This window comes from Mustelus asterias, chromosome 14, assembly GCF_964213995.1.
Source record: "Mustelus asterias chromosome 14, sMusAst1.hap1.1, whole genome shotgun sequence".
NCBI lineage: Eukaryota > Metazoa > Chordata > Chondrichthyes > Carcharhiniformes > Triakidae > Mustelus > Mustelus asterias.
In genome coordinates, this window is record NC_135814.1 from 95,459,707 (window position 1) to 95,473,419 (window position 13,713).

At 47.6% G+C, this 13,713-nt stretch overlaps 1 protein-coding gene across 1 annotated transcript in view; it reads right to left on the reverse strand.

The window, feature by feature from the left end:
* The window catches only part of col6a1 (collagen, type VI, alpha 1), a 105,515-nt gene that overhangs the window by 34,188 nt on the left and 57,614 nt on the right, over positions 1-13,713 (reverse strand). Inside the window, exons 23-25 of the mRNA XM_078228914.1 lie at positions 11,379-11,429; positions 9,277-9,312; positions 7,309-7,371 (exon numbers count right to left, since the gene is read on the reverse strand). Coding sequence (XP_078085040.1) covers positions 7,309-7,371; positions 9,277-9,312; positions 11,379-11,429 — 150 coding nt within the window. The remainder of the gene's footprint in view (positions 1-7,308; positions 7,372-9,276; positions 9,313-11,378; positions 11,430-13,713) is intronic.

Consider the following 13,713-nt stretch of genomic DNA (forward strand, 5'->3'; position numbering starts at 1 on the left):
TCCATCAGAGGAAAAAGGCTATCACTATCCACCCTATCTAAACCTCTAATCATCTTATATGTTTCAATAAGATCCCCTCTTAGCCGCCGCCTTTCCAGCGAAAACAATCCCAAATCCCTCAGCCTCTCCTCATAGGATCTCCCCTCCATACCAGGCAACATCCTGGTAAACCTCCTCTGCACCCTCTCCAAAGCCTCCACATCCTTCCTGTAATGTGGGGACCAGAACTGCACACAGTACTCCAAGTGCGGCCGCACCAGAGTTGTGTACAGTTGCAACATAACGCTACGACTCCTAAATTCAATCCCCCTACCAATAAACGCCAAGACACCATATGCCTTCTTAACAACCTTATCTACTTGATTCCCAACTTTCAGGGATCTATGCACACATACACCTAGATCCCTCTGCTCCTCCACACTATTCAAAGTCCTCCCGTTAGCCCTATACTCAACACATCTGTTATTCCTACCAAAGTGAATTACCTCACACTTCTCCGCATTAAACTCCATCCGCCACCTCTCGGCCCAACTTTGCAACCTGTCTAAGTCTTCCTGCAAACTACGACACCCTTCCTCACTGTCTACCACACCACCGACTTTGGTGTCATCAGCAAATTTGCTAATCCACCCAACTATACCCTCATCCAGATCATTAATAAATATTACAAACAGCAGTGGCCCCAAAACAGATCCCTGAGGTACACCACTTGTAACCGCACTCCATGATGAATATTTACTATCAACCACCACCCTCTGTTTCCTATCCGCTAGCCAATTCCTGATCCAATTTCCTAGATCACCCCCAATCCCATACATCTGCATTTTCTGCAGAAGCCTACCATGGTGAACCTTATCAAACGCCTTACTAAAATCCATATATACCACGTCCACTGCCTTGCCCCCATCCACCTCCTTGGTCACTTTCTCAAAAAACTCAATAAGGTTAGTAAGGCACGACCTACCTGCCACAAAACCATGCTGACTATCACCTATCAATTCATTACTCTCCAAATAACTATAAATCCTATCCCTTATAATTTTTTCCAACATCTTGCCGACAACAGAAGTGAGACTCACCGGTCTATAATTCCCGGGGAAGTCTCTGTTCCCCTTCTTAAACAATGGGACAACATTCGCTAACCTCCAATCTTCTGGTACTATACCAGAGGCCAACGACGACCTGAAGATCAGAGCCAGAGGCTCTGCAATCACTTCTCTTGCCTCCCAGAGAATCCTTGGATAAATCCCATCCGGACCAGGGGATTTATCTATTTTCAGACCCTCCAGAATATCCTGCACATCCTCCTTATCAACTGTAATACTGTCTATTCTACTCCCTTGCAACCCAGTGTCCTCCTCAGCTATATTCATGTCCCCTTGCGTGAACACCGAAGAGAAATATTGGTTCAATGCTTCACCAATCTCCTCCGGTTCCACACATAACTTCCCTCTGCCATCTATAACTGGCCCTAAACTTGCCCTAACCAACCTTCTGTTCTTGACATACCTATAGAACGCCTTAGGATTCTCTTTAACCCTATCCGCCAAAGTCTTCTCATGTCCCCTTTTAGCCCTTCTAAGCTCGCTCTTCAACTCCCTCTTAGCCAATCTAAAGCTTTCTAGTGCACTACCCGAGTGCTCACGTCTCATCCGAACATAAGCCTCCTTTTTCTTTTTAACCAACAAAGAAACTTTTTTGGTGCACCACGGTTCCCTAGCCCTACCAATTCCTCCTTGCCTGACAGGGACATACCTATCACAGACTCGCAGTAGCTGCTCCTTGAAAAAACTCCACATGTCGGACGTTCCCAGTCCCTGTAATCTCCTAGTCCAACCTATGTTTCCTAATTCTCTCCTAATAGCCTCATAATTACCCTTCCCCCAGCTAAAACCATTGGCCCGAGGTTCATGCCTATCCCTTTCCATCACTAAGGTGAACGTAACCGAATTGTGGTCACTATCACCAAAATGCACACCAACTTCCAAGTCTAGCACCTGGTCTGGCTCATTTCCCAGCACCAGATCCAATATAGCCTCACCTCTAGTTGGCCTGTCTACATACTGAGTCAAAAAACCTTCCTGCACGCTTTGAACAAAAACTGACCCCTCTAACGAGCTAGAGCTATAACAATTCCAGTCAATATTAGTCAAGTTAAAATCCCCCATAACAATTGCCCTATTACTTTCACTCCTAAGCAGGATTGACTCCGCAATCCTTTCCTCAACCTCTCTAGAACTTTTAGGAGGTCTATAAAAGACTCCCAACAGGGTGACCTCTCCTCTCCTATTTCTAATCTCCGCCCATACTACCTCAACAGATAAGTCCTCATCAAACCTCCTCTCTGACACTGTGATACAATCTCTGACCAATAATGCTACCCCTCCCCCTCTTCTACCTCCTTCCCTACTTCGACTAAAACATTTGAACCCCGGGACCTGCAGCATCCATTCCTGCCCCTGCTCTATCCATGTCTCTGAAATAGCCACAACATCGAAGTCCCAGGTACTGATCCACGCTGCAAGTTCACCCACTTTATTGCGAATACTCCTGGCATTGAAGTATACACATTTCAAACCCTGCTCCACCCCACCTCTGCAATGCCGTGCATTGCAGTCCCCATCCATGCATCCCTCACTTTCAGCCCCACTACTCAGGATCCCTCCCCCCCCCCGAATCAGTTTAAACCTCCCTGCATGGCCTTAGCAAATTTACCCCCCAGGATATTGGTCCCCTTCTGATTAAGGTGTAGACCATCCTTCTCATAGAGGTCACACCTTCCCCAGTACGAGCCCCAATTGCTTAAGTACCTGAACCCCTCCCTCCTGCACCATCCCCTCAGCCATGAATTCAAACCTTCCCTCTCCCTATTCCTCTCTAAACTATCCCGTGGTACAGGCAAGAGTCCAGAGATAACCACTCTGTCAGTCTTGGCCTTTAGTTTCCACCCCAACTCCATAAATCCCTGCCTAATATCCCCTTCCCCTATCCTCCCTATGTCGTGTGTCCCCACATGTACAATAACTTGTGGTTTATCTCCCTCCCCCCTAAGAGTCCTGAATACCCTGTCAGACACATCCCGGACCCCAGCCCCTGGTAGGCAACACACCAACCCTGAGTCCCTACCTTTAGTTCCGACCCTCCTATCTGTCTCCTTAATTGTGGAGTCCCCAATCACAAGGCCCAGTCTTTTACAGCCCCTAACCACCTGAGCTTTCTCACTCGGCTCACCCCCAGAGATCTGCTCTCTATGCTCAGTTGATTCCTCCTCAACTGTAGCCTCCAGCACCGAAAACCTATTATGGAGGGGAACCGCCCCAGGGGATTGTCTTCCCGATTGCTTCTTACCCCTCCTCCTGGCATTGACCCAAGCCTCATTTCTAGGAGTTACTATTTCTCTATAACTCCTATCAACTTCCACCTCCGCCTCCCGAATTATGCGGAGTTCCTCTACCTCCCCCTCCAGCTCCTTTACACGCTCCTCCAGAAGCTGCAATCTAATGCACTTCTTACAACTAAAATCTCCTGAAACACTACTGGATTTCCTCACCACATACATCCCACAGGAGATGCAGCATACTGCCTGAACTGCCATCCCTGAAGCCATTACCAGCAAGAAAAAAAGAAAACAAAAAAACTTCCCCACACTTCCCCAACTGTCACTCTCCACTGCAGCCCGAGCAACACTCCCTCACTGAGACACCAACTGTCACACTCTACTGCAGCCCGAGCAGCACTCCCACACTGAGACACCAAACTGGAGTTTGCACATTCTCCTCGTGTCTGCGTGGGTTTCCTCAGGGTGCTCCGGTTTCTTCCCACAGTCCAAAGATGTGCGGGTTAGGTGGATTGGCCATGATAAATTGCCCCTTAGTGTCAGGAGGACTAGCTAGGTTAAATGCATGGAGTTACGGGGCCAGGAATTGGGTGGGATTGTAGTGCAGACTTGATGGGCCGAATAACTTCCTTCTGCACTGTATGGATTCTATGATTATTCAAGGAAGAGCAGGGGAGTTGCATAGAACTTTGGTGAGGCCACAGCTGGAATACTGTGTGCAGTTCTGGTCGCCACATTATAGGAAGGACGTGATTGCACTGGAAGGGGTGCAGAGGAGATTCACTGGCGAGGATGGAACATTTAAGTTATGAAGAGAGGTTGTGTAGACTTGGGGTGTTTTCGTTGGGGCAGAGAAGACTGAGGGCCAACCTGATCGAGGTGTACAAGACAGAGTGGATAGGGAGCAGCTGTTCCCTTAGTTGAAGGGTCAGACATGAGAGGACATAGGTTCAAGATGAGGGGCAGGAGGTTTAGGGGGAATTTGAGGAAACGCCTTTTTACCCAGAGGGTGGTGATGGTCTGGAATGCCTGGGAGGGTGGTGGAGGTGGGTTGCCTCACATCCTTTAAAAAGTACCTGGATGAGCACTCGGCACATCATAACATTCAAGGCCATGGGCCAAGTGCTGATAAATGGGATTAGGTGGGAGGTCAGGTGTTTCACACGAGTCAGTGCAGACTCAATGGGCCGAAGGGCCTCTTTTGCATAGTGAGATTCTGTAATTCTGTGATTCAGAGCTCCACCTATTGTCATAATGAATGGCAGAGCAGGCTTGAAGGGCCTAATGGCCTACTCCTGCTCCTACTTTCTAATTACCAATGTTTTAATCGCTTGGCTGTGCAGAACTCACTGAAAAGAGAGACATGTTGCTGAAATTTTTCATCTTGTACTTGTCAGGGTAACAAGACAAAGAATGATCATCTGAAATTTGGCATTCCTGTGTTTGTCCTAATGAGTGCAAGATGGAAAACCTCAACAACATGGCTGGCTCTAGTTCAACCTGGTCTTGTCCAACATTTATTGCTCAACCATCATCACTGAAGCAGAAAATTTGGTCATTTATCTAACCTTTGCTGTGTACACAATGCTCTTGTGGATCCCCTATAATACATTCCCAATGATGCAAACAGGACTACTGTCCAACAGCTGTGAAACACTCTGGGACACCCCAAGACAGCTGCAATAAGATTGCAAGCATCTTCTCTCCTCGCTCCCTCCCTTCCTGTCCCACAAGGCTGTTGAGTGACACTCTGACTCCGTGGGTTCAGCCAGTGTTCTGGGATCCCAGCCACAAGCTTGTTTCTCATGTGCGAGTTTCAAGAGTTGACTTGAACTACAAACAGAAAATGACCCTTTTTCAGAGTCATGTGGACTTTCTCTCTCTGCAGCTGCTTGCAGACCTGCTGAGTTTTTCCAGTATCTTCTGTTATTATTTCAGATTTCCAGCATCCGCAGTGTCTTGAGTTAATTTTATTAAAGAGGTAACTGCCAGACGGGTTATTCCAACATATTGGCACGGGTGGCACAATGGTTAGCACTGCTGCCTCACCGCGCCAGGGACCTGGGTTCAATTCCAACCTTGGGTGAGTGTCAGTGTGGAGTTTGCACATTCTCCCCGTGTCTGCGTCCTCCGGGCTAGAAGTAAGGACTGTTTCTAACTCTGTGATTATTGAAAAATCAATGCCAAGGTCTCTTCTGGTTCCATTCCTCCTGGTCACATTTTAAGCCTTGCAAGTATTGTTTCCCATCTCGAAACAATTTGGAGAAGGCCATCGTTGCCAAGAAAATAAGGAAGAAATTGTGCTTTTCTGAATCTGGCATCCCGGAGCCAAGGCAGAGAAGTCAGTTCAGGTCACCTCAGCTGCTTCATAATTATCCTTTATTGCAACTCTTATTTAAAAAAAAGGGCAGAAACACGTTTCTGGGTCCCTTTGACATTATCCCGCTCCCAGCTCCCTAACGGATAGCGGCGCCAGCCACTAAACTACTGAGTTACACATGGACTGCAACGGTTCAAGAAGGCAGCTCACCACCACCTTCTAAAGGGCAGCTCGGGGTGGGCAATAAATGCTGGGCTAGCCAGCGATGCCCATGTCCCATAAAAATCAATTGTTAAAAATGTTGAGGTACAGGTCAGCCATGATCGGTTGAATGGCAGAATAGCCCGGATGGGATGAATGGCCTCCTCCTGTTCCTGCGACCCTGGGGTCTTCTGCTCTTTCTTGACTTGTGACAGAGTGAGGGGCTATTGCGTTGACTTATAGGAGCTCAGAATGCCATATTTTGTTTGATGGGAAATCGCCCCATTTTACAATTAAAAGGGCAAGTGGGGTTATGGGGATAGGGCCTGGGTGGGATTGTGATCAGTGCAGACTCGATGGGCTAAATGGCCTCTTTCTGCACTGTAGGGGTTCTATTCTCAGTATGCCTCAAATCATACTTTAAAACATGTCAATACAGTTATGTAAATCTCATCAAAATTAGACCAAGGTACAAGACTTTTCATCACTATCCCCCCTAAAAGGCTATCTCGCCTAAGGGGCAGCACGGTAGCACAGTGGTTAGCACTGCTGCTTCACAGCTCCAGGGACCCGAGTTCGATTCCCGGCTTGGGTCACTGTCTGTGTGGAGTTTGAACATTCTCCTCGTGTCTGCATGGGTTTCCTCCGGGTGCTCCGGTTTCCTCCCACAGTCCAAAGATGTGCGGGTTAGGTTGATTGGCCATGCTAAAAATTAGTGTCCTGAGATGTGTAGGTTAGAGGGATTAGTGGGTAAATATGTCGGGATATGGGGGTAGGGCCTGGGTGGGATTGTGGTCGGTACAGACTCGATGGGCCAAATGGCCTCTTTCTGCACTGTAGGGTATCTATGATCTAAAACCAATTCTGACTGGATGCTTTCTTGGAGATTTTATCACATCCTGCCCCCAACCACTCCCATCGCAAATGGTTTTCGGGCTAATGCATACTAATCAATGACAAAATCCCACGCATCATTCTTACTTCAATTATCTTTGCACAAGGCTAGTCATTAGGGCCTATATTGCAGTTTTTCAGGGATTACGCAGTTGACGAAGGTTATGGAATACTGGAAAGGAGCCGCAGAAAATAAACCTCAGCTAATTTGTAGACCACAGTCAGGATGCATGTACTTGACAGCGATGGACCCATCCCCCCTTCCCACCCCCTCCTCATCTCCCCCCTCCCCACCCTCCTCCCCACCTCCCCTCTCCCCACCTCCCCCCTCCCCACCCTCCTTCCCACCTCCCCCCTCCCCTGCCCCCTCCCCCCAGCAATTCACACCCCACCCACCACCATTGGGTGACTTTGATAGGCCAAGTTATATTGGGATCAGGTTCCCATTCCAATGATATCGGGACAGGATCCCTTCCCTCTCAAACTGAGTCAGGAAACATCCTGTAAATCAGCAAACGTCTCTCCATTCCGCCTCTCTTGACAAGTCATTACTTACATCAGCTCCAGGGTCTCCAGGTTCTCCATCATCGCCTTTTGGCCCTGGGAAGCCTGTTGTTCCCTACACGAGAGAGAGAAGAAGAGACATGAGAAAGGCCTCTTCCAGCTCTGCTTTGGCCCTCAGCAAAGAGTTTCAGAATTCCTCACTTCATAGTTCAAAGAGGACATAATGAACAACTCATGTGCAGCGAGGAAATAAGTTCCTTTAACAAAATGAATCAGGCTTCTGGGCATCTGGAGAAGTTTCTCAAAAGCCCCTAATCATAGGCATCTGTTGGTTCGAATTGTGTCAAGTTCAAATGATAACTTGCCAATGCTAAACACTCTTTGTCAAACATCCTTTCTGGCTGTAGTATATTGTTTTCACAACAGGAGTGACAGCCCCTGTGCCCTGTCCTTACCTTCTCAGACTTTGAGTTAGAGTGCTTGCTGCACGCACCCCCCATCCTCCTGTCTGCTGTGATTCTCCTCATGACAGTGGAGGGTGAGCAGGGAGTGGGGTGGGGGCGTCCCTGACCAGTGGCAGCCCACGTTATTTCTCGAGGGGCCATGGAGCTATACTCCTGCTCCTCCAACACTTTATGAAATGATTTGAGACTTACCACTGGCGAGGTCCCTTCGCTCCCATTGACTTGTGCATGGGCCAAGCTTCCAGCTATTCCAACCTAAACTGGCAACCGGGACCCCTTTTTACCTCGTAGGCCCCAACTTCCATATTGCCAGGGGATTGCTCACCTCAAACCAGGCAGGGACTTTGGACACCCAGGTATGGGCCCAGTGTGTAATAAAGAGAGACATTCTGAAGCAGGAGGCTGTTCCTGGCCATTATTTTCTATGACAAGAGGCACTTAGCCCAATTTCACACTCAAAGGCCCACAATTCCATGGCTCTGCCAACTATTGGTTCCTTGCAGGGATTGGTGGGATAGTCTGGTTTTGCTGTTAGCCTTTCCCTCACCTCCCTTTGGCATGTCCACTACAACTCTCACCAACTTCTACAGATGCACCACAGAAAGTATCCTTTCTGGATGCGTCACAGCTTGGTGTGGCTCCTGCTCTGTCCAAGACCGCAAGAAACTACAAAGAATCATGAATGAAACCCAATCCGTCGCACAAACCAGCCTCCCATCCTTTGACTCTGTCTACAATTCCCGCTACCTCAGAAAAGCAGCCAGCATAATCAAGGACCCCACGTATCCCGGACATTCTCTCTTCCACCTTCGTCCATCAGGAAAACGATACAAAAGTCTGAGGTCACGTACCAACCAACTCAAGAACAGCTTCTTCCCTGCTGCCATCAGACCTTTGAATGGACTTGCCTTGCATTAAGTTGATCTTTCTCTACACCCTAGCTATGACTGTAACACTACATTTTGCACTCTCTCCTTTCCTTCTCTATGAATGGCATGCTTTGTCTGTATAGCGTGAAAGAAACAATGCTTTTCACTGTATATTAATACATGTGACAATAATAAAACAAATCAAATCAAATCAAATCTCTTTTCTAGTAATCAAAGCCCCTTCACTAACATAACGAGGATGGTGTGGCGGTAATGTCACAAATAGTAATCCCGAGGGCGATCCCAATGCTCTTGGGTTAAATTCCGAAATTAAAATTCAATCAGCAAACTCTGGCTAATTTCAGTAATGGTGACCATAAAACTGTTGTCAATTGTCAGAAAATCCCATCTCGTTCACTAATATCCTTGAGGGAAGGAAATCTGCCATCCTTAACCAGTCTGGCCTACATGGGACTCCAGATCCATAGCCATGCGATTGGCTCTTAACTGCCCTCTGAAATGGCCAGGCAAAGCCACTCCACTCATATACAGTCAGGGCTGCCAGTGATGCCCACATCCCATAAAGGAGCAAATTTTAAAAATCATGATTGGTGTTGAATAAACTTGCCCTGCCCAAACATATAGAACACAATCTCTGGTGGCCTAGGAATTAGTAAACCAACTCACATTCGATCCTGGGTTTCCTGGTATACCTGAAATACCCTATTGGGAAGAGGAGCAAAAACATTTATCAGAGTTATCACTTTATATTCGAATCTATCAGCACAGAAAAAGTAATGTAACTACCACAGCTAGCACTCAAACAGAGAATTAAAGTGTTTCCATTCTGCCTGCACCATTACAATTATTTAAAGGCAGACTTGCATTTACATAATGTTTGTTATGACTACCAGGTGGCTCAAAGCCAAGGAAATACTATTTTTTTTAAGTGTTGTAATGTAGAATACACAACATCCAATTTGCACATAGCACCAAGGCTTCATGAGTGCACGTGTGATTCTTAGTTCCACTGTCCCCTCAGAGTCTTTAGAAACTATTGTGGACAAAATCATTCACCCCACTTAGCAACTCTCCTCACCCCTATCTCCCCTACACCCCCAGTGCTTATTAACTTCTCCCCCCATCCCCCTTCCCCCCATGCCCCCCCCAACCCCACCTCGACCCCCCCCACAATAAACAATTCCATACCCTATCCATCGCTTTCAATCTGGGTTGGGACCAATATTCAAGCATTAAAATAGAGTCAGAAATGTTGTGGAAAATGGGGCAGCACGGTGGCACAGTGGTTAGCACTGCTGCTTCACAGCGCCGAGGACCCGGGTTCAATTCTGGCCTTGGGTGACTGTGTGGAGTTTGCACATTCTCCCTGTGTCTGGGTGGGTTTCCTCCGGGAACCCCGGTTTCTTCCCACAGTCCAAAGATGTGTGGGTTAGGTTGATTGGCCATGCTAAATGCGTAAATTAAACAGATTAGCCATCAAGCCTATACATGGTAGGTGTAGATTAGATTAGCCATTCTAAAATGTATGGGGTTAAGGGAAAATGTGTGGGGTTAAGGGGATAGGGCAGGAGAGAAGGTCTGGGTAAGTTACTCTGTCAGAGAGTCGGTGCAGACTCGATGGGCCAAATGGCCTCTTCTGTATTGTAGGGATTTTATGATTCTATGAGGAGTCACAGAATGAAAAGGATTGGGAAGCACTGAGTCTTAACACGTAATGACATCAAAAGCTTATGTCTATATTTGCGTAAATAGGTAACCTATGTGTTAAAGGTTCAGTGGGTTGCATGCTTGCTTCTGACTCAAGTCCTACTGCAAAACTTGAGCACTAACTCAGCGCATTACTGAGCAGATGCTACACTGCCAGAAGTGCTGCTTGTTGCATAAGATGTTAAGCTGAGGCCTCCCAGGTGGATGTGTAAGATAAGTATAAGGGCGGCATGGTGACCCAGTGGTTAGCACTGTTGTCTCACAGCTCCAGGGCCCTGGGTTCAATTCTGGCCTCAGGTCACTGTCTGTGTGGAGTTTGCATGTTCTCCCAGTGTCTGCGTGGGCTTCCTCCGGTGCTCCAGTTTCCTCCAAAGATGTGTTGATTAGGTTGATTTGGCCATGATAAAATTGCCCCTTAGTGTCAAGGAGGATTAGCAGGGGTAAATATATGGGGTTACGGGAATAGGGCCTGGGTGGGATTATTGTCGGTGCAGGCTTGATGGGCCAAATGGCCTCCTTCTGTACTGCAGGGATTCTATCTTGTATCTTCCAAATCCACTTTGGATGGCTGGTGACATTCTAGTGTACTTTGGATTGCAGTGAAAACAGAGGAGGAACATGGAGCGATGCGCTGTGTAGTATCTCATTTTGTCCATTGCCATAGACTTAACCTGGGAGAGCTGCAACTTCAGGGGAACATCACTGCAATCTCTGAGACCCAGCGCTCCTTTTGAAGAACAGAAGGGGGGAATCTCTCTGACGCCTGGCCCAATATATATCCCTCAACCCACAACTCTAAAGTTAATGGTCTGGTCACTATCAAACTTCTGTACATGGGAATTCGCTGTGCACAAATCGGCTGCTGCGTTTCCTGCGTAACAGCAGTGACCACATTTCATAAGTTCTTCATTGGCTGTGAGGTCCTTTGGGACATCCTGAGGTTGTGAAAACTGCTGTAAAACATCTCATTTTGACAGCTTTATAAAAGACAAAATTAAGGAGGTGTGTGCGTCAAGAGGACACAGCTAAGTAATGGAATGAAAGTAGTATTAATCTCTTACGGGCAATCCGGATGGTCCCCTGGTCCCGTTGCCTGGACTGCCATTTTCTCCCTGTCATCAATAAGAAAAGGCGTGTTAGAAAAAGAGGAGCAAATCATTCGAGTAAAACAAAAGGATCAAGTGAAACTTCATTTATTCTACTGGATAAAAGCAAATTATTGCGGATGCTGGAATCTGAATCCTACCCATCTCCCCCCTCATCTTCATCTATCGCAGCCTACCCTCTGATTTCAGCTTCTCTGCCGTTTGGCCATTCACACCTTCTATTCCCTCAATGGGCTGCCATTAGCAGCCTTTCCCCTGGTTTTTTGTGGCTATGACTCATCTTTCATTCCCTCACCCTACAGTATAAATATCTCTCACTTTCTATGCCTTTTTAGCTTTGACAAAGGGTCATCTGGACTCGGAACGTCAGCTCTTTTCTCTCCTTACTGATGCTGCCGGACCTGCTGAGATTTTCCAGCATTTTCTCTTTTGGTTTTGTGAGTCTAGTTGGGAACTAACTTTTCAATCTCTTATCGAACGTTAAGTTCAAACACTCAGCCCCATTAAATTCTTCACTCATGCTTCCCTCCACCTGAGCCACTTATTCTAACTGTGTACTTCTGCTCACTCTCCATCTACCCTTCAATATTTCCAGAAAGGATCAAATTCTCTTTTCGAAGTGCTCCAACAATGTTTTGTTAGCGGAGATTTCTGAATTCTAAGCACTCTCTGCAAGAGGAAATGTTTTCTCTCAAAGTGGGGGTGCCCGCACCGCCAGTGTTAATGGGGCAATAAGATGACCGACCCCATTTTGAGAGTGCCCTGCTAATGCTGAATGGCGGTACTCAAAATGGCCGCCATCGTGTGTGTTCAGACTCGCACACAAGCCAGATTCCCTTCCCCGCAGGGTGTTTATGAGTTGGGTCAAGTTTTTATAGAAACCCCAACAGATTTCATGGTCATTTTCTGGCGTTAATTCGCAAGTGAATGGTCTTGTTGAATTCAATTTCACAAACAGCACCTCACAATTTGAACTCACAATCTCTGGGCGGCTACCAACCAGCATTTCTCCACTCATGTGGCCTCAGGCACCTTATTTCCAGTATCTTGCAGAGGAGCCAGAGATTCATTCACTGGCCTTCACAATCCTATAAGGGTGTGTGGAGGATGCCGTGACTAATTTTCCTGCTTGTTCTTGGGGAAGATACTGGCGGAAGTGTGGCTCACTTGCCTTTCATCCAAAGATGTGCGGGTTAGGTGGATTGGCCATGCTAAATTGCCCTTTAGTGTCAGGGGGACTGACAGGGGTAAATGCGAGGGTTATGGCAATAGGGCCTGGGTGGGACTGTGGGCGGTGCTGACTCGATGGGCCGAATGGCCTCCTTCTGCACTGTAGGATTCTATGATCCTGCGAAGACAGCTGTGTGACAAAGCCCGGAGCTCATTCCGACATTTTGTGATCTTCAAGTCTCATCAGAAGCTCCTCTTGCTGAGGAATTTCAGGCAACGGAATCCCATTCTACCCAATCCCAGTCTAAGGAACTGCCATAAAATTTGATCCAGGGCTCAGCGATGACACTTGTGGGCGGGCACGGTGGCACAGTGGTTAGCACTGCTGCCTCACAGCGTCAGGGACCTGGGTTCAATTCTAGCCTCGGATCACTGTCTGTGTGGAGTTTGCGTGTTCTCCCCGTGTCTGCGTGGGTTTCCTCCGAGTGCACTTGTTTCCTCCCACAGTCCAAAGATGTGCGGGTTAGGGTGATTGGCCATGCTAAATTGCCCCTCAGTGTCAGGGGGATTAGCAGGGTAAGTACGTGGGGTGACAGGGATAGGGCCTGGGTGGGATTGGTGTTGGTGCAGGCACGATGGGCCGAATGGCCTCCATCTACACATGTAGGGATTCTATAATTTTCTGATCCTAATGTCCGGGTGCCATTTTGAACAACATCAGTCATTCATTCTTCCACTCTTCTCCTTGATCTCCTCTGCCCACCTTAGCCCTGTCTCGGTCTCACCCCTCCGCTGTGCCCAGTGTGTGTGACACCTCAGTGGCTGACACCTCTCAGCGACGATGTAAAAGGAAGGCAAAAGCAATGCCGACTGACCAGGAAGTTCAGGGAGGAGTCCATCTTGCCTAGTGAACGCCATTCGTGTGGAGATGAAGTGTAATTCCCACTGGACGGGTGCTTGGTTTGGAGTGGGGTGGAAGATTCCCGGGGTGTTGGGCTTTTAATGAGCTTTCACATGATCCAAATGGAGTCCCCAACACAGATCTGCCGAAAACTCGCCCCACTTTTAAGCCACCATGAAAGTCGGGAGCAGAGGACTCCAGACTAATTTTGGACCATCG